The sequence below is a fragment of the Drosophila navojoa genome, chromosome 2 (assembly GCF_054131105.1).
Source record: "Drosophila navojoa isolate 15081-1374.11 chromosome 2, UAZ_NAV_1.0, whole genome shotgun sequence".
NCBI classification, from domain to species: domain Eukaryota; kingdom Metazoa; phylum Arthropoda; class Insecta; order Diptera; family Drosophilidae; genus Drosophila; species Drosophila navojoa.
Genome location: NC_142890.1, coordinates 689,185 through 713,107, shown reverse-complemented (window position 1 = coordinate 713,107; position 23,923 = coordinate 689,185). Strand labels below are relative to the sequence as shown.

Below are 23,923 nucleotides of genomic sequence, written 5' to 3'. Positions count from 1 at the left end.
ATAGATGTTCGATATGTGTGTTCCATGCCTTAAAGGAGCTAGAGGGAGCAGCGGGAGGCTGATGGAGCGTCAGCGCCTGAAGGACATGAGAAATCGACAAATTCGTTTCGCTCAGCGTAAGTGCATGATTTTTGCTACATAAATAAATATTTTGGCATACGAGTTGTATTATACACATTTCTATAGCACACACACACATGTGAGTATAACTGTATGTGTGTGTGTGCTTGGATATTCATAAGAGACATATATTGTGTGCGCACATCTATGCAAATATTAGTGGCGCAAGCCTCAAGCGATTTCGTTCGCGTTGGCCATGGCGCAGGAGGCGCAGGAGGCGAGCTCAGATGCTCAATTACTTTGACACACACGCACACATACACTCCCACACACACACATATACATGCGCACACTCACAGATAAAGTAAATAAGAGCGAATGCAATTTATTCAAAATTTGTTACTTATCAAAAATTTATAGCGCAACAACAATAACTCGAAGGCTGAGCAGCAACGACTGTCGAATACGCGCTCATCCAGCAGAGATAAGCTAAAATTTAAAATATTTTTTACCTTAAGCCCTTCTATATATGACTTAAGGGTTTGTCCATATTCTATTGCACCATATCAATTCGGATATCGAATTGGAATAGCATAATAATATCATCTTATTTATAATAAGGAATATAGTTACTTCACAGGATCATGGGTTTAAGGTATACAACAAAAGTTTGAAATTCTAGAAATTTGTAATATATAAATTGAGCTCTGTATAAGACAGTCTAACAAAGAAACATCGTTATATCTAAGTATTATTCTTATGTAAAGCTACGATTAAAATAATATAATATATGCCAAGTACTATATAGTAAATAGAATTATAGCGGAAACATGCTCAACAGCCAAAACCCTCACAAACCTTGAGCTGCAGCCAAGTTCGTTTTGCCACGCCCCCTGGTATAGCATACGTTAACTCAATGATCTCTAACTATACTCGATATAAGCGAGTGGCGAGTGTAGCTCAACCAATATACTCTCTCTCTCTCTCTCTCTCTCTCTCTCTCTCTCTCTTCTATCATACCCTTTCAAGCGTGCATAAGTACAGCTTCAAGGTGACTATCTAGCATCTGAGTGTGTGTGTGTGTGTAAGGGTGTATAGGATGCGTATGCCTTAAGTATGTTACAGACATCTTTGCAGCATTGGCAAAACGTTGTTTTGGCCGCTAGGCAAACGAATTATTTATATTTACATATGAATTTTTTCTCATCTTTTGACAGAGAAATTTGGCCCAAAGCTGCGACGCTCCGCTCAGCTAATCGGTGGAGATTTCATCAATCTGTTGCGTCCTATGCTAACAGTGTGTGTGTGTGTGTGTGTGTGTAGGTGTGTGTGTATATCTCCTTATTGTATAAATAGTTAATGCAATATATGGAGACTTGAGGCTTTTGAGTAAGATGCTTTATTCACAATTCACAGAGAGGGGAGAAACAAACTTACAATATATGTATATGTACGTATATACAGAAACTTTCGCCTTAGCCTATATACAGACAACAAGTGGGTAAAGAGCTGTGAAAAGTCTTCATTTGCTTTGAAATCGCAGGCGAGCTCGACTTTGAACACCTTAATCATACGTATTTATTTCATTCATATCATATCGCATATTCATTCATATCATTACACATATAGATCCTCGAAATTGTTGTATTTAACACTTACTGTGATAGTATTGTATATGCATTTGATAAAGCCGCAATTACATATATCGCAAATATTCGTAATAGGATATGAGAAGCAAGCGAGTGAGGACGCCACCTAGCGTAGGTCTACAGCAACACGTCTCGTAGCTGGCGCCGAGTAGCGTCCCTCCGATCTGTGCAGCGCCATCTCGGCAGCTCGGGCAGCAGAGATATATGAGTTACATGAGATATATGTATATAAGACGATATCTGGGATATAGCCAGCTGTATTTGTTTCGATTAGTCATTCACTAGGGATAAATTCGAGACTTCATGTGCAGATGGGGGCATCTAGAGCCAAGTCCTGTCGTCGGCTGTCGTCGGTGGTGCGCCGCTGTTGATGCGCCTGTAGTTGTTGTTGTAGCTGCTGCTGGAGTTGCCCACGATCTGCATCTGCATCTGCAGCTCCAGGCTCTGCTCGGCCGACGCTGGCGCAGGCGCTGGCTGTGGCGCTGGCTGTCAGGAGAGCAGCTGCGTGGTGCGAGACTCCGCTGCCGAGTTGAGGGAGCTGCTCGACTTGTCGCTGGTCCAGCGCTCCTGCAGCTCCTGCTGGTAGGGCGACCTGTGGCCACGGGCGCTGCTCCTGCTGCCGCTGCTCAGCTGCTGCTGCACCACGGGCAGCGACAGCCGGTCGTCCTTCTCACCTGAGCGCGGCGCCGAATTGCGCAGCACACCTGTCAAAGCAGAGGCAAAGGTCAGTGAACCGAGGAGCCGCTTGCCAGGCGCAGTTCTACTTACCACAATGCGAAACGCGATGCGACTTGGGCGAGCCGGGGCAGGCATACAGTATGGACTTTTGCGTGTCTGCAAAGTGGGAGAGAGAGCGTAAGTGGGAGAGGGGGAGAGTGGGAGAGGGAGATTTGTTAGCATACCATTCCGTTTGATGCGATTGTGATCTGGCGAGCCGGAGCAGGAGTAGCGCGACGTTAGATTCTCGCGCCGATTCAGCGACTCGGCGCCCACGTGGACAAACGGACACCAGCGAAAGACCATCTTGAAGCCATAGCGAAAGCTGCAAAGAGCAAACAAAGGGAAACATTGCATTCAATTACGGCTGAAATATGAATATTAATGGCAGCCGAAGCAGCAGCCACCACAGTGCATCAAAGCCTCGACAGCTCGTTAAGCAAAAATGTTATTGAGCTGCAACAGAACAATCCTCGAACGGAATTGTCCTTCTGCGACAGTTGTTGTCCCTCTCGCTCTCGTTGCCAGTTCGATTGAGCATGGACAGAAGTCGGGCATTCCATTCACCTATGCCATCTCCCTATCTATCCACCCACATTTTTAGTTGACTCATATTCTAGCCACATACCCTGTATACAGCTGCGAAGGGGGGCTGTTGCTCTGGAGTATGAGGGAAGGAAGCTATAAGTAGCCTAAGATATATATGCATCTGTTGATAACGTTATATTTCCAGTTGAAATCATATCGATTTGGATCAATTGATCTTGGAATGAAAGGGAATGGGGAGAACTTGAAGCGAAATGATTGAAGTAGAACGGAATTATATATCAAGTGAAATAAAATTGAATTGAAATGAGATGAGAAATAATCTATCTGCAATGGGAATGGAATGGAAGCATGGAGGGATACGTCTCTTTACACTACGATCTTAAAATCTTAAATCGTAATCCCACAGATCATATGCTAGTCTATTATTTACACTTGACCTTATGAGCACAGGGCATGCGCTAGTCGGGTATGCTCACAGTTGTTTTGCAACCATGTCAAGTGGAGAATTTGCACCTGCTACAGAATATTTTGCCCTTGGAATGATTTGGTGACAAAAGCCAGCGCCACAGTCGAAGCCAGAGACAAGCCTTGAACCATGGCAAGTAGCTTGATTTATGCTCTGGCATTTCAGTGGGTGTGGATCGAGTGGAGCAACCCGTTAACAACCACCTGCAATAATAATAAAGAAGCAGAAAGCGAAAGCGAAAGGCAACAACACCTTGATGGCGCTCATCATTTACATAAGGGCGTCGCCGACTCAGCAAAGCTCGCTACGCCGGAACTGGGCTCGCAGCTCCACGTGTCGAGCTATTGACGCTCAAGTCCCGTGTGTTGCACGTAAAGCCGGCCCCTCCTGCCTCCTGCCTCCTGCCCGCCTGTCTGGACGATGGCCACAGTCATTGGCATGTTGACTGGGCCAAATTAATTGCAATCAGTTACGCTTCCCCCCGGCGGATGTGGCATACGGACGCGACAGAACATCAACAGTCAATTTGTGCAAACGAAAACGAGCACACATATGTTCGCATGTCTGTATGTATGTGTGTATTGTGGACACACGTGTGTGTATAGTCGAGGCTTCACACAATAAAAGTTGCTTCATCAGGTGAGCTGCCACTTAGCTCGAGCAGTCGTCAGTTCCGATGAGCTACCAGAACACTAAAGTTACTTAATAAGCGAAAATAGTTGGATAACTTTGCTTATCGAAGAGGCAAATAGTTGGAAATATAATCTTTTCATGGCAAATAATGAAAATATATCATAATAATGATGGATTACCTAGACTCTAAGGACTCTAAATGTCATATATGGAAGTGCACAGACCTGAAGTCTAAGCAGTATATATGAAATTTAAATGAAAATGGAATCATATTGAATGAGTATGGAAAGTAATTGGCATAAAATTGAATGTGAATACAATGAAAATCGAGTGAAATGCAAATAAATGCACTGAAATGGAATGGGAGAAAAGTAGAATGGAATGAATAGAGTAGAACACAACTATTCTATGTGGGCATGTCCTTTGAATCGTCTCTTATTCCTTCGCTTTCAAGTCTCAACTGAAAATCTGTTATACTTGAGCTTTAAATAGTTTTACCCTGTATATGTTTTACGAAATTGACAGTCCACAGTCGAAGTGGAAATTCCTGGCTGGAAACTTTCAAATCGACATTCGCGTCATGCATAATGACTGTCGTCAAATATAGTTTTGGGTTTGCTGTGAAGAACTACGAATATGCTGCTGGATGAGTCAACGTGACGGGAAAGTTAATGTCAAATGATATGTGGCCGATAATGACGATGACGACGATGATGATGATGATGATGATGGACGGGCTTCATTTCCGGATAACGAGCTAAACGACCAAACGCAGCTAAGTGACTTTCCGAGGACCCATCTGCGTGGATAGCGTCAAAGGAATATGGCGGTAAACACACGAGCGTACTTAGCGACCTCAACTGGACGTAAATTACATAATATGCAATGAGTTCGCAGGGCCGTGGACGAGGACGAGGACGATGCGCTGGAGTCCAATGTAACTGTTGCTCGCACTTACCGGGAATTCATCCAGCAATATATAATCGGATTGTACATGGAGTTGCTCATGGCCAGCCAGTAGATAACCAAGTAGAGCTCCTGAATGAATGGCGCCTCGGTAATAGCCGGATAACAGGATGTGACTATAAAGTAGGTGTGGAACGGCAGCCAGCAGAAGCCGAATATAAGGACGACCACAATCATCATTTTGACCACCTAAGCGGAAAATTGAAATTTCAAATATATATAAATACAAACATTTAAGTCTCACAATGATGATGATGTTGATGATGATGATGATAATGATGATGGAAATGAGAACTTGGCATACATTAAGAGAGAGGGGCGCGAGTTGGGTCAGTATTAATGTGTGGCATGTCTGCTGTGTGTTGAGCTAGGGGAAACGGGCTACCCCCTCGTCTTCTATGTGGGTCTATAGGTATAGAGACTGGTATATGGAGATGTGACTTACCCTTCGCTTGCTGCGGACATTCTCCACCTGCCTAGGCGTATACTCGCCAATTGTCTTGGAGCCCCAGAGTTCGATGCCCACGCGGGAGTAGGTGACGGTCATCGAGATGATGGGCAGGAAGTAGGTGAGTATCAGGATCAGTATGTTGTAGCTGGACGAATAGAGATAGTTGGATAGATAAGTTAAATGGGATGCGAGGATAAGCCCGTAAGCCTTTGGCAATTTCAGCAAATGGTCGACAAGCTCCACGCCCCCCTCCCACGAGTTGGCTGGCACAATGCGGCGCTGGTCCCTCTCTTTTTTTTATGGCTGAAAACTCAATTTAATGGTCTCGCATGCCCGGAACGCATTGAGCCGAGGCAGCTCCTATTTGATTGCCCATATTTGCTTTCAAATTTGTCATATACCATATATACCATGCCAAATGACTGTAAAGAGTTGCATGTCTTTTATGAGCGTTGCCCCAGGGCCGTTGCTCCGCTACCAAATGAAAATTCGTACAAAGGGTATATTATTATTTTTTGAGCATATTGATCGAGCTGACAGAGGCGGAGCGGTGACGTGATGGGTCCATGGACTCATATTGGCTTTTTCATTCATTCATAGGTCGCTCTGTGCGCGAGGGTCGCTCCACTTGCACCCCAAACTGACAAGTTCCCAGGCCTTAGGCCTTCTAGCGTCTGTCTAGAGAATGTCAATAGAGAAAGCATGGAAATATGTCTATGTGAATTTTTCTTTCATTTCATCTATGTCTGGCTACTTTTAGGACTACCCTCTCTCACATTCACTCAATTTTTCCTCATCTATCTCTTCCTTTTGTCATCTTGTTAGTTATCTATCTCTCTCTTCCTTTCTTTGTATTTCCTTCTATCTCTCACTCTCTATCTATCTCTTTTTACTCACTGTCTATCTTTCGAAATCTTCTCCCTCCCTCTCTCTCTACGTCTTCCTCTCCATACCAGCCTTTCGCCTATCTCCTCTCTGCTTGGCTTGATGAACGGCTTCTCATCGCTGTTTTTAGGGTATTTACCAGTCAGTTACTGCCTGCCCCCTTTTTTATATGCCGTGCGTGACTGTTTTTTATTGCTTGCCTGCATATGCCGAGCCATGCCGAGCCATGGTGAGCCTTGGTGAGCCGTGGTGAGCTGTGCATTGCTTCCATTATAATCTGATAGCACAGATTTTGTCTGCTGCAGTGCGCATCGCAAATTTCCCAATTTATAGCTCCCGTCGATTTCGCATGTAGCAAAATGCGCTCGTTTACTTACCCACACACACACGCACGCACTCTCTCACACACTCTCACTTATTGACTTACATGTGCTCCTGCTTGGAGTGATTCGTCTGTCCATCGGGCCACTCTGAGAAGCAAACGATGCGAGTCTTGTTCTCCATGGTCACCGGCACCTGAGCAGCATTCAAATAAAAATAAAATGTTTTCATTAATATTAACAGCCAGGGGATGGCTGTGATATGATGTATGCATCTACCTCTTCCGTCTTGAAGAACAGCAGCATGGGGCAGGAGATGAGCGTCGAGGAGAGCCAGATGATGGCGGCGATGGCCAAGTTGCGGCGTTTGCTCATCCGCGGCTGCAACGGCTTCATAATTGCCACATACCTGCGGGGAACGGAGACACGCCCATTAATAATGAGTCTAAGTGGGCTGTAAGCCGATTACGCCCGCCTTTGCGTACACACTCAACGAACACCGCATTATCAACCTGTTCCTGAAACTATGGACACTTCTGACAGCTAATATCAGAGAAGGCGCCCAAAGGAGAACTCCAAATGGAATTAGGGGCGAAATGAGTTGCTAGTCATTAGGGTAGATGGGTCTCCAGCTACCAGATGGAAGTTGCTAATGCGCCTAATAATAATAATATGAATATAAACAATGACAATGCGCTTATTAGAAAGATGAGAGTAAGTCTTAGCTAACAGTGTTTACATAGACAATGACTATAGCAACGACAATACTAATGAGCTAATGATACAGCTCGTTAATGCACTAATGCAATAATTGCCTAATGAGCTAATGCATCAATGCGTATTACGATAACAACGATAATGGTTACGGTTTGCTGGATTGATTATGTGTACCTCGACCCATCGACCGGAATACCGAAAGGGTATTCCATCCCTTCCATCCTTTTCAAATACAAATTAAATAAAACTTTGTAAATTTGCATTCACGTCGGGCTGGCCCCCTAATGAGAGGCTATTTATATATTTGATGAATATCTGACCACTCGCATTCGCTTTTCATACCTTTTTGTGTATTCAAGCCGGAAATTAGTTTACTCATAAACATAATAAATATCGATTTATGTTATATAAATTAAATGTAAAATAAAGGACTTTTCTGCTCAGCATTCGTATATATGTGCTCCCGGAAATATTGTCATGAATTGATTGTGTTTGATTGCGTCAAGGGCTGACAGGGCCTGTCACAAATTTGATGAGCTTCGCAAAGAGTTAAAGTTGCAAAAAGGGAAACATTTTGCTTTAAACGTGCCCCACGCTAATCGGGGATGAAGGATGGCATCGCATTTGGTTAACCCACGGTCGTAACCCCTTGGGCCAAACATGCCGAAAGACAAGAGGTCTATATGTATCTATCTATGACTCTTCAGAGGGGGTGCGGATATTTCATATCTCACATTAAGTTGAGCTGGTTCCTTGCTATGGGTTCACAAAGTCAAGATTGATAAGGGTCCTGCACCCTAAGGCGAGCCCAATCTCATCTACTATCTGTTGATTATATGCAGATTACATAGGTATGTATGTATGTATGAGCATGTGCATACATGGCAGGCATGATACATCACTTACCTGTCGATGGATATGGCCATCAGCGTGAAGACCGAGGCGCAGATGCTGAGCATCGCTATGAACTGAGATACCTTGCAGTAGACCTCCCCGAATATCCAATCGCTGTCCAGCATATAGTAGTAGTTGAAGGTCACGTTTAGGCTGGAGACCATCGCGTCCGCTATGGAGAGGTTCACTGCAAGCAGAAGCACACACAAAGAGCACAAAAAGTGTGTTTAACAACTGTAACACGTGCCAAAGCCAACAAATGAAAATCCAAATGGCCAATAGAGAGCGGCCAGAAAAAGTATCTCAAGGTAAACATGGGACACAACAGCTCTGTGGCGAATACTTAATACACTAATAGTAGTTATAATAGTAATGAAGATGATAATGAGTTTGAATAATAATAACAATGATAATGAAATATGAAAGAGCGAAAGAGAAAGTAAAAATTCTTAATAATTGTCTATAGATGTCACAAATTTGGTTTCCCAGCTTATGTACCCTTCACTAAAGAGCATAGAAAGATAGCAGAGGTAGAGCCCATCATATTTAAGCAACCCATTTTTTGTTTGTTTATGCGTCGTACATTTATAATTAGTGTGAAAGCCAGTGCAATCGACTTTGTGGGGAAGATGGGATCAGGCAGCGCATAATTAAATGGAGGCTGCAAATGGAACAACGGCCATTTGTCTGTCTGTGAATGTGTGCGTGCCTGCCAGCCTGTGTCTGTGTCTGTGCGAGTGTGCGGGGTGTGAGAGTGTGTCGGCCATCATTTATTACTTGGCACATTTGTTATTGTATTTCGGTTTGTGAGTGCCTAACGATTTACATTCCAATGAATCACTAAAAACAGCGTGGGCTAAAGCCACAGTCCCGCTCCAATGGGCGACATCTCCCGACAAACAGACCCAAACGCAAGATCATATCACAGTAGGGCGCTAGTGACCACATAATACTGCTTCACAGTCCTATAGAATTCTATCCTACAATAGGCCTATCTGTAGAGGTAAATGTCTGCTGGCATCTATTTAAAGAGTATGTAAACATAAAGTCATAAAGATCTTAGACAATAAAAAGATCTAGTATTCTCCTAATTGCCATACCACCAACAAGAGTTATTTAAACATTAAATAAATACCGCAAATAAACATAAAAATATAAAAGTCTTAGCACTTTATCAAATGGGCGTATAGACATTGTATACATATAAAACTGATATACTCTCTTTTTTCCTTTCGAGAGCCAGCATTAAAAAGGTGCCAAGAAAAACACCGAAAAATTTTGTTGGGCTGCTGCTTTTTCCATTGTTTACATTTCATTATCTATGTAGATAAGCAGTGTCAGAAATAAGCATAAAAAGCAACACCCGAACAACCAAAAATAACAATAACAATGCGCATTGTTTTACCGTATAGTTCTTGTCACGCCCCCAAACGTGTCGAATTTGGCAAACGATGTGGCAACAGTGCACAGGCTCGGCCAGACAGGCTGGACAGACCTGGGGGTTCGTCTGGCTGAAGCACGTTTTTCTTCCTTCTCTTCTTCTTCTCCTTTTTTTTCTCTGGGTATCGATTGCGCATCGCCTTAATTAATCAAGACATAACAACAATGCCGAGTAAACACGGACAGACGCAGCGAATGATAAAAGATAATGCAAATCATAGGCACAGGCTGGCGTCTTATCAGCAAATGTTCCGTGACTGTGAATTTATTTGTTCAGCGGTAGCATAACTTTGCTAAACTAATAATAACGGCAAAATGTCTATTTAGAAATGCAAATTTTGTAATAGCTGCCAGAGACATCTGAGGCCTCAAGGCATTTCGTTTACATAATAATAATCATTGCGCTCGCAGATAAGAGCTGCCATGGGCTGGCTGGCCATGTCCATGAAGCGGGGCGTGGAAGGACGACAGCATCCGCTCCAAAGACATTTGCGAGTAAGTCAACTTTCTAGCTAGGTCAGCTGAGAACGAGAAGGGGACGATGCCTGACAATGCAACTAGTTTGCTTTTTGATACACTTTTGAACGAGCATAAAGCATTGCTGATAAAACGTGATATGAATCGGCCATCTGCATGCATATGAATGTGAATATATAAACACACACATGTGTATACATATACATATGTCACTCAACTACATTGCATTTGCGGTTAGTTTATTCCATTTCATGCTATTTCTATTTTCTTCGCTCTGTTTTTGTCAAGTCATTGTCTCACCGTTATAGTTGCTTTGCCTTGAATTAGTTGTGAGCGTGAAGTCGCTCAGCGAGAGTAGGACAGCTTGAACAAATTGCTGCTCTCTCGCTCTGTATTGTATGTGACTTGCAAGTAAGAGAGTAACGATCAAAAGAATGGAAGAGAGTAAACTTTAACAGCGGCTTACGATTGGCTGCGTTCTAAGAGAGAGAGAGAGTGAAGACAAATGAAGAGAGGAGTCTAAACACAGCACATACGCTGTTAATTATTGTTATGCACACAAGCAGACCACAGTTGATTAATATGCTGGCAAGGGTATTTATACTTTGATGTTGGAAAATGTTTTTCGTTTTCTTTTTATAGCTAAGCATAGGCAGAAAGGCCGTGATCTTGAAAAAATAATAGCTGAAAAGAAAACAGTCGGCTTTACAGGCCCACTGTATGACCCACTTAATTGATGTGCGTGCAAGGGTATTTAGGAGTCGACATTTGAACCCATTCGCAGTTTTCTTTTTATTGTCAAGTTGCGCATGCATAAGGCCGGCGGGCTTTTGTTTGTGCACCGGGTATGTGTAAGAATGTAAGCATATGTATGTGTGTGTGGTGTGTGTGTGCGTGTATGACAATAGTCGGAAGGCAGTCAACTGACAGCATCTGTGCAGGGTTAGTTGTTGTTGCTGTTGTTGTCTTTGTTTGCTGTTTGTTGTTGTTGGTCGGGGGGCTGCCTGCATTTTTATGCGCTTTGTTTTTAATGGTTTCGGCAATGCCAGTCGGACGAACAGACATGCAAAACATACAGACATTTTGCATATAATATAAACAGCTCGCCTTCCATGCATATGCATGACAACGAGAGTGGGGGAGAGGGCGCGAGCGAGAGAGAGAGAGAGAGAGAGAGAGAGAGAGAGAGAGAGAGAGAGAGAGACAACGAAGTCTGAATCTTTCATTTAGGGCCACTCAAAATGAAAGAGCAATGTCATTATTAATAGACAGACTGCAAGTCAGAGTGAGAGCGAGAGAGAAACACTTCAAGTGCGTAACCTTAGTTGTGAAGTGTTCCTTAAAATTTAATTAAGATTCAAATAAAATGATGTTGCTGCAGACCAAGGCGAAATAATAAGTAAATGATGTATTACATTTTAAATATTTTAAAACTACTTTCTACTACATATAGAAATATGCATTCGGTCTTTCATTCAGTCAGTCGAAGTGATGATGAGATTTTACTCTTTAGTTTTTCCGTTTTTTAATTGGGCTTAAAAACATATTTCAAAAAGTCGCAAAAGGTTGACCAAGCAAAAAAATTAATTGAATATTTCAAAAAAGAAAAGAGAAGTTGATGCAGCCCTTCGCAGGGCTTCTGGCAGTCACATTAAAACATTTCGCTGCAGTGCCCCAAGCGCAGCGCAAAGTTTATAAGGCAAATAATTGAATTAACTGTGCAGTGGCACGCGCCACGAATTTTCGGCTTAAAGTGAGAGCTCACTCAATTACAGCCAAAATAAAATGAAAGCGGAAGCAAACTTTTGCAATGCCTCAACATGGCGTATGTGTGATGCGAGGCAGAGCGGATAGCGCATACGCTCCGTGCACACTCACCGATAAAGTAGTTGGTAACGGTACGCATTCGCTTGGTGGTCAGCACAATCCAGACAACAATCAAATTGCCGCCAGTCGCCACAATCACCATGCCGCCGAAGAGGATGCTCCAGAGCACCTGACGCCACCAGGGCACGACGAAGGCGAACGAGGCCACTGGCGCAGCGCCGTCCTCATCGATGAGCGTGTCTCCAGCATCGCCGACAGGAAGTCCCGTTATGCCCGTGGGTAAACTGCGGAAGAGAGACATAGATAGAGAGAGAGGGAGATAGAGAAAGAGCGGGGGGAATAGAGTTGTGTTAGAAACAATGTTGAATTAGTGACATGAAGATTATGTGTGAGCTAAGCCGGAGGTGATGAGGGGAGTGTGCCAAGTGTGTTTGCTCCCTTGACGCTTTACTCTTTCTGTGTGTGTGTGTGTGTGTGTGTGGCTGTCTGTGTGTGGCTGTTGGCAGGATATTAGGCGTATGTAATTGTGCGTGCGTTAACAAATCCTTGTCGGGTTTGTTGTTATTCATAAAAGCTGAGGTTCAGACTGCTTTACGACTCCCACTCGTCGCCATCTTTTTATACACGCTCAGTGGGCATGCAGGGAGTGAGCATATGGAGTTTTGAGCCACTGAAGACGAAGGCTAGGAAATTTGGAATATGTGTAATGAAATATATGGTAAATGCGGCATTTTTAGGAGCTAGAGACTTGACATTTGATATATGTATGTATGTGTCTATACATGTTTGTGTATGTGTCTATACATAGCTCACTATTATATCTTCATTGTGGATTAGATACGCCCTAGAGAGGCGTGGCATACATATGCGTACTACATACATCCAGCACAATGTAGTCATTACATTACCATTACAGCAAGACTAACTGTCAAGCTTCAAGTGCCTATGGACGGGTATTTGGCAGTCAGTTATGCCTTGTACTTGCCTAGTTCTTATTTGTTAATATTCTGCTTTTCTGATTGTTTATTTAGAGCGTGTGTGCGTGGGCGTGTGTATGTGTGTGTGTGTTTAGAAGTGTTTAAATAGGCAGCACACACACACACACATAGAGCACACATAGATTTAGTGGTTTTGTTTTAAGAGGCCTCGCACAGGCTGTTGCAGGGCCATCAACGGGCTGTCAACGTCCGTAAATCGGGCCTCGTGTTAAACTCGGCTCGTTAGCAGCTACACGCGTACATGTCATTTAATATGTGAGCTCAGTCTACCCCCTTCTTCTCCTGCTGCCCCGCTTTCTCTCTCTCTCTCTCTCTCTCTCTCTCTCTCTCTTTTGCTTGATGACATTTGAGGCGAAAGTGGGCGTGTCCATGTCCAGTCAGTAGCCAGCTGGTGTCGCTAGTCATTAGTCCATCCGCCCATCGCATCGAGACAATTAAAAATATTTTTCATCATCGTTGGCCTATTCAAATTTCTCAACGTCCCCATACCCACGCCCTCGTCCCTGCCCATCTCCTAGCTTGTTTATTGGCCTAGTGCAAAGAGGATTATTGATTTTTATGAGCAACCCAGAATAACCCGCATAAAAGGAAGAAATACAAAAAAGAAAGTTTATCAAAAATAAAGAAATTATTAAGAAAACAATTTCGGAGCAGCCTCAGCCGCAGACACATGAAAATGTCAAGTAAGCAGTTTGCATGGAGAGTGCTGCACTAAAGGATACTCTGTATCTCTCTCTCCCTCTCTCTCTGTCTAGATCTTCCCCACATTCTACTTTGCACTCTATCTCTCACTCTGTCTCTCTCTCTCTCACTTTCTGATCTTCTCAGTCTCTGCCAACCTGCCTATATCTCCCATCTTTCCCCTTCTCTGTTGTATGGCACATATATCTGTCTCTCTTTCCCTTCCACCTCTCTTCCCTTCTACATTACTTTAGTCTACCTTTTGCGAGATATTTTTGCAAGTTTATGGTAAACATTTTCATCCAGTTTTATGCGTACATGAAATGAAGGTAAAATCATTCCCGAAAATATTTTTCGTGTTTTGATTTCGGGTTTTCTTCGTCTTTATTTTTGCATTAAGCCTGCTTCGCGCTGGCAAAGCCAAACAAAATAAACTTTTGTAAAGTAGAAAAACATTGAATAATAAGAAGAAGAAGAAGAGGCAGAATAGGCATTTGCCAAATATAAATTCTTACTTAGAGTCTGTTATTGAACCCAGTTGAGGTGCCTATGGACCATGTCGTAAACAAGTTTGAGGCACGTCAAACGCAGCAATTATTTGGAAGTAATACTCCATAAAGGCCTATCATATTCCCCATCTGAGTGCTTCTGTGAATGTATGTGTGCGTGTGCGTGTGTGTGTCTTGAGGGAATCAACAAATTTGTGCTGCAGTAAGTCGACTGTCCTCGCTGTCGTTAAAAAACATATAAAATATTGAATAAGGGAAATGCTCGACTTTGAAATACCCCTAGCTGGGTTACCTGAAACAGAGTAGGGTAAGAACATTTCTTATAATTAATTGAGGTTATACAAGTATAACTGAGAAGGGAAGAGAATAGAGAGTCTCTCGTATTATAGGTCCTATATCATAAGGCCTTGCGGTCAGAGGTATTCCCTTTTGAATTCCAGATTTCAAAGTAACTCAGACTATTCGGAATTTAAAGTGAATTAATTAAATGTTCTAGTATCATTACATTAGCTGATTTTAGCGGCTTAGACTATAGAGTAAAGTGACTCCTAAATCTCTCACTCAGAGACAAATAAATAAGAGGACGTTACGGAAATGTATCGCAATTCCTAAACAGCTTGGCAAATCAAATAAAAAGAAACGATTGTATAATACCATAGGCACAGAAGTACAGTTAGGAAGCGAAAAATATTTTATTTTCCCACTTTTATGGCTCAAACCCGCAAGCCCAGAACAATTCCTAAACTATAAACCAAAGCAAATGAGTATGAGAGATTTACTACAATAATACCACTCAGGCGAGGCTTTACAGAGGTAAAAAAAAGAGAGTGGATTACCACGCCCACGCCCACTTTAGTGGTTCAAACTGCCCACTTTCGTGGTTAAGCCCCCCGAGCAATACTTTTACTGGTTGCAGAAAATCTACTTGATGGCAAAACATATGACCTTCTTACCGCTGGGAGTGCTTTAACTGTGCGACAGGGCACAATACTAAGAAGAAGAAGAAGAAGAAGAAGAAGGGGGAGGTGGAGTACACACATTGATAGATGTGAAATGTGTTACATATATAATATATATATATATAGAGAGAGATGTATTTGTGTATGTTAAGGCCATCAATGAAATGTATTTGAAACGGAAATAAAAAGCCAAAGCGGGTTGAGCTGAGCGGAAATGCTTGACTGATTGAATGACTGAATGACTGACTGCCTGATTGATTGACTGAGTGCGGGCGTGGAGCGAATCGCTGAATGGAGGCCGCAATGAGGCGTCATTAGATATGCATGACTGGCAGCGCACACACAAAGCCAAAGGCGGAGGGCGACCTGAAGCTCGAATTCGCAAAGCGAATCTGAAGGAGTGGGCTGGAACTACATCCCCCCCTCTCATTTGGACTCGAATGCTGTGCGTGCCTTGTGCATTAATTCAATTTGTATCATAATTAGACATTACTCTATGCTGGCTATTCCTGGCTAATCGTTGGGCATATTGGTAATGCTATGGATCTTTGTTCCCCTTAAGGGATCACCGTATATGCTAGGCTAATTGGCAATACAAAAGACAGACTAGCAATATATACTATGGTATCGATAAATATCGATATGTCCAAATTGATTCCATGATGTATATATCTGGATGTGATCTTTTCTCTATCTACATATATTAGATATATGCTAATGACAGTAACATTTGTATACCATGCAGAGCATCGGCTAGTCGAGTACACCCCCTAGTGTCTAGACACTTACATTCTGCTCAGATTGTAGCTCAGATCGGGTTGTTTCGTCGACGGTGTTTGATTGCCCTCCAATAGGACGCTATTAAGTGCAGTGTAGAGCAGAGCCGGAGCATAAGTGCTCCAATTGCTCCAAGTGTAGCTGCTGTCCATCAGCTCGTCATTGTTATCCATCTCGTAGATGTTGTTGTTGTTGTTACTGTTGTTGTTGTTGGTGTCCTTTGGCCTATTGTTTGCTTTCTCTAATGTTGCGTGTCCCTTTTTCGGGTAGTCTCTTATTTGGATTCCATTTATTTGCTCAGCGATGTCTGCAAAGAGCAAAGAATAATACATTTAACTAATTTCGGAATTTGGGGTTTTTCTGCGATGCCCGCCCAAGCAGCAAAGACGAGCATGTTACTTAGGCTTGAAGTGTCTTAAAGTTATTCAATTTGGTTTCTCTTATACACTTAAGGGAAAATCTAGATAACTCTGCAGCGTGTTAATTTCTCTGTCCCGATATTTAGACATTTCTCTTGACTTACGATTCCATTCGACTTGCTTGCCAATCGAGTGTGAAACCATTTGAAGCGGGCATCAGGAATTAGATACACCCCATCGCATCCTTGGCATCCCGTGGCTTCCCTTAATTGAGTGCAATTAGCAGAGAAATCGAGTGGGAAAAGCGAAATGGAATTCAGTAAATTTTCATTTGACAAGCGTGCTAGGGAGAGCTATCAAGTGGGTATATTGGTTGCATTATACTCGCTCGTGTTGCGAAAGAATAGAGTATCGGACCTATTATACTCGTAGACTAAAAAGTTTCATTGAATTCCTTAAGTTTTCAATGACAAGTTCAACTATTGATGATACCTGCTGCGGAGAGCTTTCAAGTGGGTATATTAGTTCCCTGTGCTGAAGAACAAAAAAGTGGAAATAGTCATTGAATTGACTTGTGCATGATATATTGTTTCCTTCATACTCGTTTGGTATATAAAAGGAGAGCTACGATGTCTTTTATTTACATTAGAGTCTGATTGAGAGGGTATATCCGTTATTTTTAATGGCTGAGCGAGCGTGACGTGTTCGTCTACACCCTTAGTCTCTGCTTGATTTTTGTCTTTTGCTAAATATTTGTTTTCGATATTTTCCCTGTTGTGTTTGCTCTTTGTCTGTTGTTGGGCCAAAAACTTTGTCGGGACCCGAAAAAATTGTAGAGTTTTTTGGTTTTGGACTTTTGTCAAAGGTTTCGAAATTGATTGTGATTTGTGTTTGTCGAAGGTTTTTGCCTCATTTGCGGTTTTTGCGGTCCGTTTGGCACTGGCTGTCGCGCGGACTTTAGGCCCGGCTCAAATGCTAATAGGCCCACGCTTTAATGGCAACAGCAACAACAGTAACAGCGAGGCGCAACCAATTTGGATTGAACGAAAAACAAAACTTTTAAATGAACACAAAACTTTCGCACATCAAAGGCAATTAAAAGTTGGCGGCAGACATGCCAGAGCAGGTGAACGGAGACTTAATTAAAGGTCCATTGTAGAGCCGGGCTCATCCAGGAGCTCATTACTCATTATTCAAAAACTATTCCACTTGTACGTTATTTAGATCGAGTTTAGATCGATTTTAGGCCAAACTTTTGCTCAAACTAAACACGGAAAACATTTCGAGCGATAGTTTCTGTCATATGTGGAGCAGTTGAACGATATCTAATCGAATCGAGTGGCTCTCTTATCTGAAGAAAACACTTTGAATAGTATTAGAGAAGCAGCTAATGCTTCAAGATTGAGCGAGCGAGCAGCTGACTTTGATATAGCCACGGCACAGTGGGTCTGGGAAGCTTATCTATTGATCTAAAACATGTCGAAGTGTAACTAGCCAAAATTTATATATATTGTATATTATTTAAAACATAATAGGTTCTGTTGTTAAAATATTATTTATGAGGGAATACTATTGAACGGAAGAGAAAGAAGAAATTCGATAACACTTGCTCAAATAGTTCACGATTTATGATCTAAATAGAAATATTACATTGTATTATTATATTATATTTTAGTTCATTCTTTAAATAATGCTTTAATTCTCATGTCACAGCTGTATTTCTCCTGTCAGGAGTACACCTGTTTCTTTGTAGCCATTGAATACAAAGAATTTCAATCTGTTTGTGACAAAGCAAATAGAAATACATATACATATATATATTAATAATATATATGTATATACATATAGTGGTAACAGCGAGAGGTCTTTCACTGGATTGAAACAAAAAAACGAAACTAATTCAATTCACCAAAAATGTTCTTTCAACGTGTCCCCAGAGCTAGATTAACTCACCTGTAGCTATTTATTTCTTTTTACTTCTACTCCTCCTCCTCCATCTGCTCCCTATTCCTCTCCTCCCTGTCTGGCCTTTTTGTGTTTGTGACAACGCGTAAAGAAAATTGCTTTTCACTTTGTTCCTCGTGGCCCGAAACCCAAGGCTCGAATTACAGCTGAACTTGTTTTCCCTGATAACTAAGGGAAAAACTGTTTGAGCCTGCCTCTGACAGATTGAGACAATTGCTGGCCCTTGCCACTCTTGCCACTCTTGCCACACTTTCCACTTGCCACATGCCACTTGCAACGATTGAATGCAGCAGCTGAAGGAGAATCCGCGCAGTCAATGAAAATTTGACAAATTTAATGCGCACCTCTTAACTCAACCTTTAACATTTCAAATAGAATTTTTCAAGTGGAATTGTCTTTCTTTCCAATGTGAAATAAGTTACGACTGCTCCAAACGGCACTGCTCGACTAGCGGATGCCTTGGAAATCTGCTTTAAAGTTATGCCTGAACACCCAAATCGAAATATCGATACTTATCGGTGTAAAAGACAGAAAATGATTTATTGAAAAAAGAAAATAATCTTAGGTTGCACATGATGAGGCAGAATATATATTTAAATGCTGAAAGTCTCTATCTGCTGTAGTTTACGAGAAAACTGCATAAGACAGACAGAGAACAAGTCTTTCAAGATCAATATGGATTCAATTACGTCTTCTTCTTCTGCAGTTGCGCATCCCAACACAAGTATACCCCTTCTTCAACGTCATCGATAGAGTATCAATAGCGACTTCATCAATTAGCCGAATGACGTTAGCCGGGCCAAATAGGGCTTGCTGGGAACTATGCAAAAATCAATTAGCCAACGAGTTGACTGCGCTCACAGCAACAACAGCAATCGGATCTCTGTCTATAGAAAGCATATGGCAATATTTTATATGCTGTTGACAGAGCAGCAAAGGGGGCGCAGCTGAAGGCGGGGCGGGTCGTTGAAGGTGGGCGTGGCTGCAGTTGCGGCGCAGTCTTAATGAAATGTAAACAAACTTCAAAAGAATGTTGGCTATAATTGGCAGGCAGTCGGACAGCCCGGAACTGCATTGCCTCAATAGTAGGGACAAAATAGAAAGAGAGGGTACAAATATATATACAGAGAGGGAGAGAAGGAGGGGTGTGAGGGAATGGGGAGTCTAGAGTGTAGCTAGAGTCGAGCTAAGAGGAAATGGCTCGCGAAATAGACTCAAAATATTTGCGCAAAAATATTTGTCGAAATGGACAACAACGAAAAGAATCTGAATCGAGTGCAATCGACTGCATGATACTCGCACATTCAGCAAACTCTAGCAACTGTGGATGAAAACCTACTCCAAGATAGAGAATTTATATGTTCCTTTCGTTTGACAATATTTTAAATATCTGAGTTCAGCTCACTCGAAGTTCAACTAAAACCAATATGCTCGCTTTTCACTGCCCTGCTAGAGTATTGAAAAGTGCAGGCGAGTCATACCTCTTGCCGCCCTCCGACCACGCCCTGTTTGACTGATGTTCCGGCTAACAATGTTATTTTCTCTGCTTTTGCCACTTTTCTGGAATAGCCGCACAAAAATTGAATTTCATTTTATTCCTGCTCGCCGCAGCTGAAAAATGGCGAAGCTGTCACGCTCCAAACACTTGATGCTCGCCCAGCAAGCAGGCAAAAGGAGTCCATGCGGCTACGAGGGCAACATTCAAATAACAACTATCTAAGAATCTTAACTTTCCTTTACTTAATAGCCAGAACTAAGTTGACTCACAAACTTTTCTCTCTGTTTCTCTTTTTCTCTGTTCTCTGTTCTCTGTTCAAGCTTGAGCGAGCATTATGCTGCTAGTAGTGGCCTATTGTGGTAGTCTTGTGTGCTCCATTTTGTAGCTTAAAGTCGTAACTCGCCTTTCATTTGACTCAATGTGGTCAGATTAAGTATACGCCCCATTGTGCTGGAAATCTGTTTTTTATTTAATTTCCATTCTGACATCAAATGAATTCGTCTTCGACCTTTGTCTAAGCTGAAGTTTTGCTAACGTTGTGTGAAAAATAATAGAAATAATAAAGAAATAATAAAGCAATGCCATTATGACACAAATAATAAAACGAAACTTTCCTTTTGTAAGGCGAAATTAGAAGAAGAAATGATTTGAAAACAAATTACATTTCTAGAGGGGTGAGTATATGGTGGACTACGCATTGTAAGGGCATAGACATATGGACTCTCTAGTGTAAGTAAATAATAATGGAAGAAATTTTATATATTTTATACTATTAAACACATAGAAAAGAGAAAGTCAAAATGGAAAATTTATATTGTCTGAGAAATGAAGCATATGTTTTGTGCGAATCATAAAGGAAACTTAGGTTACAAACATAGTTCTTGAGATTTATAAAGAGCTCTTAGAAATTTCTTTATGCTACAGAAGAGTAGCTCGCATCATAAAATTATTTCCATTATTTTTTTCAGCTTTAATTAATATGCCTATTTCAATTGGCATTCTGTTTAAATTTTGGTTTCATTTATACAAATTATTTATACATAGATTTATGTTCTATAGTAACCGTTCAATTGGTGTTCGCTCTCTATTGCCTCCAATATACCCACGCTTTAATCATTCTGAATGCGCTCAGGGTATATGAAGAATAAAGGAATAATAATAATATAAGCGAGTTGCGCCATTGCTACAATGTCTAACTGTGCCTATGATGTTTGCAGGCCGAGTGCCTCTGTGTGTGTGTGTGTGTGTGTGTCTAGCTGAGTCTACATGTTAACTCTAAGTGTGTGTGTGCATGTGTTTGCATGTGTTTGTATGTCAATAACTCTGCGCTATGCTGGTTTACTTTTTAGGCTCTTGCTGCCTGCCCGCTTTCTGCCTGTCTTCGCTCGCTCGCGCCTCTCTCACTCTCTTGGTTTCGCTTACCCGCTCACACACCTACGCTGCCGTTGTGCGTCTCTGTTGCGCTCACACTCTGGCTGTGTGTGCAACCCACCCCCGTGCCTTGAGCAAAGTTATAAAACAATTTAATGTAAAAATGTGCAGCGCCCACATTTGTGGGCATGGTCAGCAGCTTTAACTTGCACAGCAGTGAGTGCGAGAGTAAGAGTGAGAGCGAGAGCGAGAGCGAGAGAGCAGCAAACGAAGAGGAGATGGAGCAGAGGCAAACACTTTTGCTTTTAATTTTGGATGCGGCTTTTGTTTAGGCATTTAGCACACAATGGCATATAAAATGAACTTGAAATTGTAATTGCCAAGGCCTAAGCATGTTTTTTAATTTGCCGCACTCTCACAGACACGCGCACACACACACACATACACGCACATTAAAAGCAAGAGCATGTGCAACATATTTAAATAAAATTAATTTTAATGCCAAATTGGCCAAGTGCCTTGCCGCAACTACGCAACGCAGGGAAGAACGAGCGAGCGAGAGAGAGAGAGTGAGTGAGAGAGAGAGTGAGTGAGAGAGTGAGAGTGAGAGTGTTTGAGATGGAGATTGAAATTATTCGCATAAAATTCATCAAAATGATTTTTTAATGAGCTACGTGAGCTGCTTTAGGCCAAAGTATTTATTTACGTTTATTTTCCAGCTTTCGCACCTAACAAAAAGCCAAGCGAAAAAGATTTTAACAATTGCCGCAAATGCCAATATAAATAAAAGCGGCCAGCAAAGCAGGCAAACACGCACAGACTCCAGATAAATATATATATATACATATAAATATATATGTATAGATGCGGTTAAGTAAATGTTTGTGGCTACCAGATCTGGCATGCAAAAAGTAAATAAATTGCAGGCTAACGACTGTTTCATACTCGCTCAGATCTTGATTATATATTGGGGAATCCAATTGTTGGCTATAAATGCTTCAGAAAATACGGTTAGAGAAATTGAGCTAAGATTTCGGAACTTTTGTTCTTAGTTGCTGGTAATCCTCTACAGGTTGAGCAGTAAAACCTTTCAGCTTTTTATGAAACCGATATACCCGTTTCTCCCACGCTGAGCAAGCAGCAAAACTTTTGCGAAATAGGTTTGGTATCTGCCCTCATAAATCATATGCTTGTTTATAGATCAGAGACGGCTAATGCTTTTCAGCTTTGCCAGGAAGCTAATATGCTCCGTTTGACCATTCTGAGCGGGCATCAAAAGACAATTGGCAATCTGTTTATGCTCAACTCTCATAAATTATGTGATTGTTTATAGTTCAGAGACGGCTAATGCTTTTCAGCTACGCCAGGAAGCTAATATACCCATTTTTGATATTTTATGCCCTTCTAAACGAGCTGTGCTTAATCTTTTTCTGAAAATATTGCAACTGATGATGTATGCAGTTATGCAAGGAAGCTGATATACTCTTGCTGCTTGCACGGATCCACGTGATTCGCCCAAGTAAGCTTTATGCTCGTTCTCTGACAAGCCCCAAGCTAATACACTCGCTTTGCTCGCGGGCACTCAAAATGGCCCGCAATGTGTTTCTGGTATGATTCGCGCTGTCTGCGTGGGCGAGATAAATTGTTTATGCGATTTTAATTTGTTTGCGTGTGTATTAAAATATTTGAAATGAAAGCATCGAGCGTACGCGCCCTGCGGAGGCAATCGAGGACTACTTGACGCAGATACCGCCGAGGCGCGATTAGACAGGGACTCGGCGACTAAATATAGACGCAGCACTGACGGCTCATCTGACACATCTTGCCACAGAGTGCTGCCAAAAATGTTGGCCCAAACGGCTCAGTTAACCTTTCGTGCCCGCAGTTGGCCAGAAGCTGAGGTGCCTCGCCCCGGGCCAGGCCAACAAAGTTTCAGCTTAGCAACTTGAGATCTTCAGCTTTAAATGCCATTCAATTTAAACTCATAAAAAGTCAAACTATGCAACTTTGGGGCTTTCAATTCCAGCTTCTCTCTCTCTCTCTGTCTAGCTGTCGTGGACACGTTAAGAAATTGCGTTGATGACCAAAAATGTTCAATTCATTAAGTCAGACGCTTTTGTCAACATGGCCAGAACTACTCTGTCACGCTCTCTCTCTCTCTCTCTCTCTTCTTTTCTCTCTTTGCTCTTTGTTTGTGTCTATCAATCTCTATCTGTCTGCGTCACTCAATTTGGTTCTTTCTCACTAAATTAGAGAATCCTCATTACCATTGCACTCAACAGAGTTGGGCAATCCAATCATGTCCTGTCCTCCCTCTATTTCTTCTTCTATACATTTTTATCTTTCTTTCATTCTCTGTCTCTATTTGGCTATAGCCCTCTGGCGCATTCTTTCTCTATATCTGTTGGTATATCTGTTTCTATCTGTCACTTTCTTTTTCTCTATCTATGTCTCTTTCTCTTTCATTTTCCGTCTTATCTCTTTCTGTCAGTCTACATCTATGAAGCTAACTCTCTGTTCTTTTGTCCACTCATCTCCCTCTCTCTCCCATTCCCAATCTATCTACTTTTCTCTCTCTCTTTCTCTCTCTACCCCTCTGCCTGCTTTCGCAATCATACTCTTTGCTTCCACTCACTCTTTCTCTCTATCGCTGTCTCTCTCTCTCTCTCTCTCTCTATCTCTTTTTAAATTATTTTCTTTGTTTACCTTTGCTATCTTCAGACATGTTTCGAGACTAGTCAAGCCTCTCTCTTTC

The 23,923-nt window shown here is 42.0% G+C and overlaps 1 protein-coding gene across 1 annotated transcript; it reads right to left on the bottom strand.

Annotated features, from left to right (window-relative positions):
• Positions 1–2,009: 2,009 nt before the first annotated feature.
• Positions 2,010–16,282, bottom strand: TkR99D (Tachykinin-like receptor at 99D). The gene is made up of 10 exons (XM_018112158.2): positions 15,988–16,282; positions 12,103–12,335; positions 8,320–8,494; positions 6,976–7,105; positions 6,804–6,892; positions 5,486–5,636; positions 5,033–5,229; positions 2,612–2,751; positions 2,478–2,543; positions 2,010–2,413 (listed from the first exon to the last, which is right to left on the bottom strand). Exons 1-10 carry the CDS (start codon positions 16,146–16,148, stop codon positions 2,199–2,201), a joined length of 1,557 nt encoding a protein of 518 aa, XP_017967647.2. The 5' UTR covers positions 16,149–16,282; the 3' UTR covers positions 2,010–2,198.
• Between the last annotated feature and the right edge of the window lie 7,641 nt (positions 16,283–23,923).

What these genes read in the sequence shown, in the direction of transcription:
- TkR99D (XM_018112158.2), bottom strand. Translation starts at nt 16,148, where the DNA reads ATGGATAACAATGACGAGCTGATGGACAGCAGCTACACTTGGAGCAAT. An exon ending in AGCTACAATCTGAGCAGAAT is followed by an intron (nt 12,336 to 15,987) that starts GTAAGTGTCTAG and finishes TCTCTTCCGCAG; the next exon opens with TTTACCCACGGGCATAACGG. An exon ending in CAATCGCATCAAACGGAATG is followed by an intron (nt 2,544 to 2,611) that starts GTATGCTAACAA and finishes CCCACTTTGCAG; the next exon opens with ACACGCAAAAGTCCATACTG.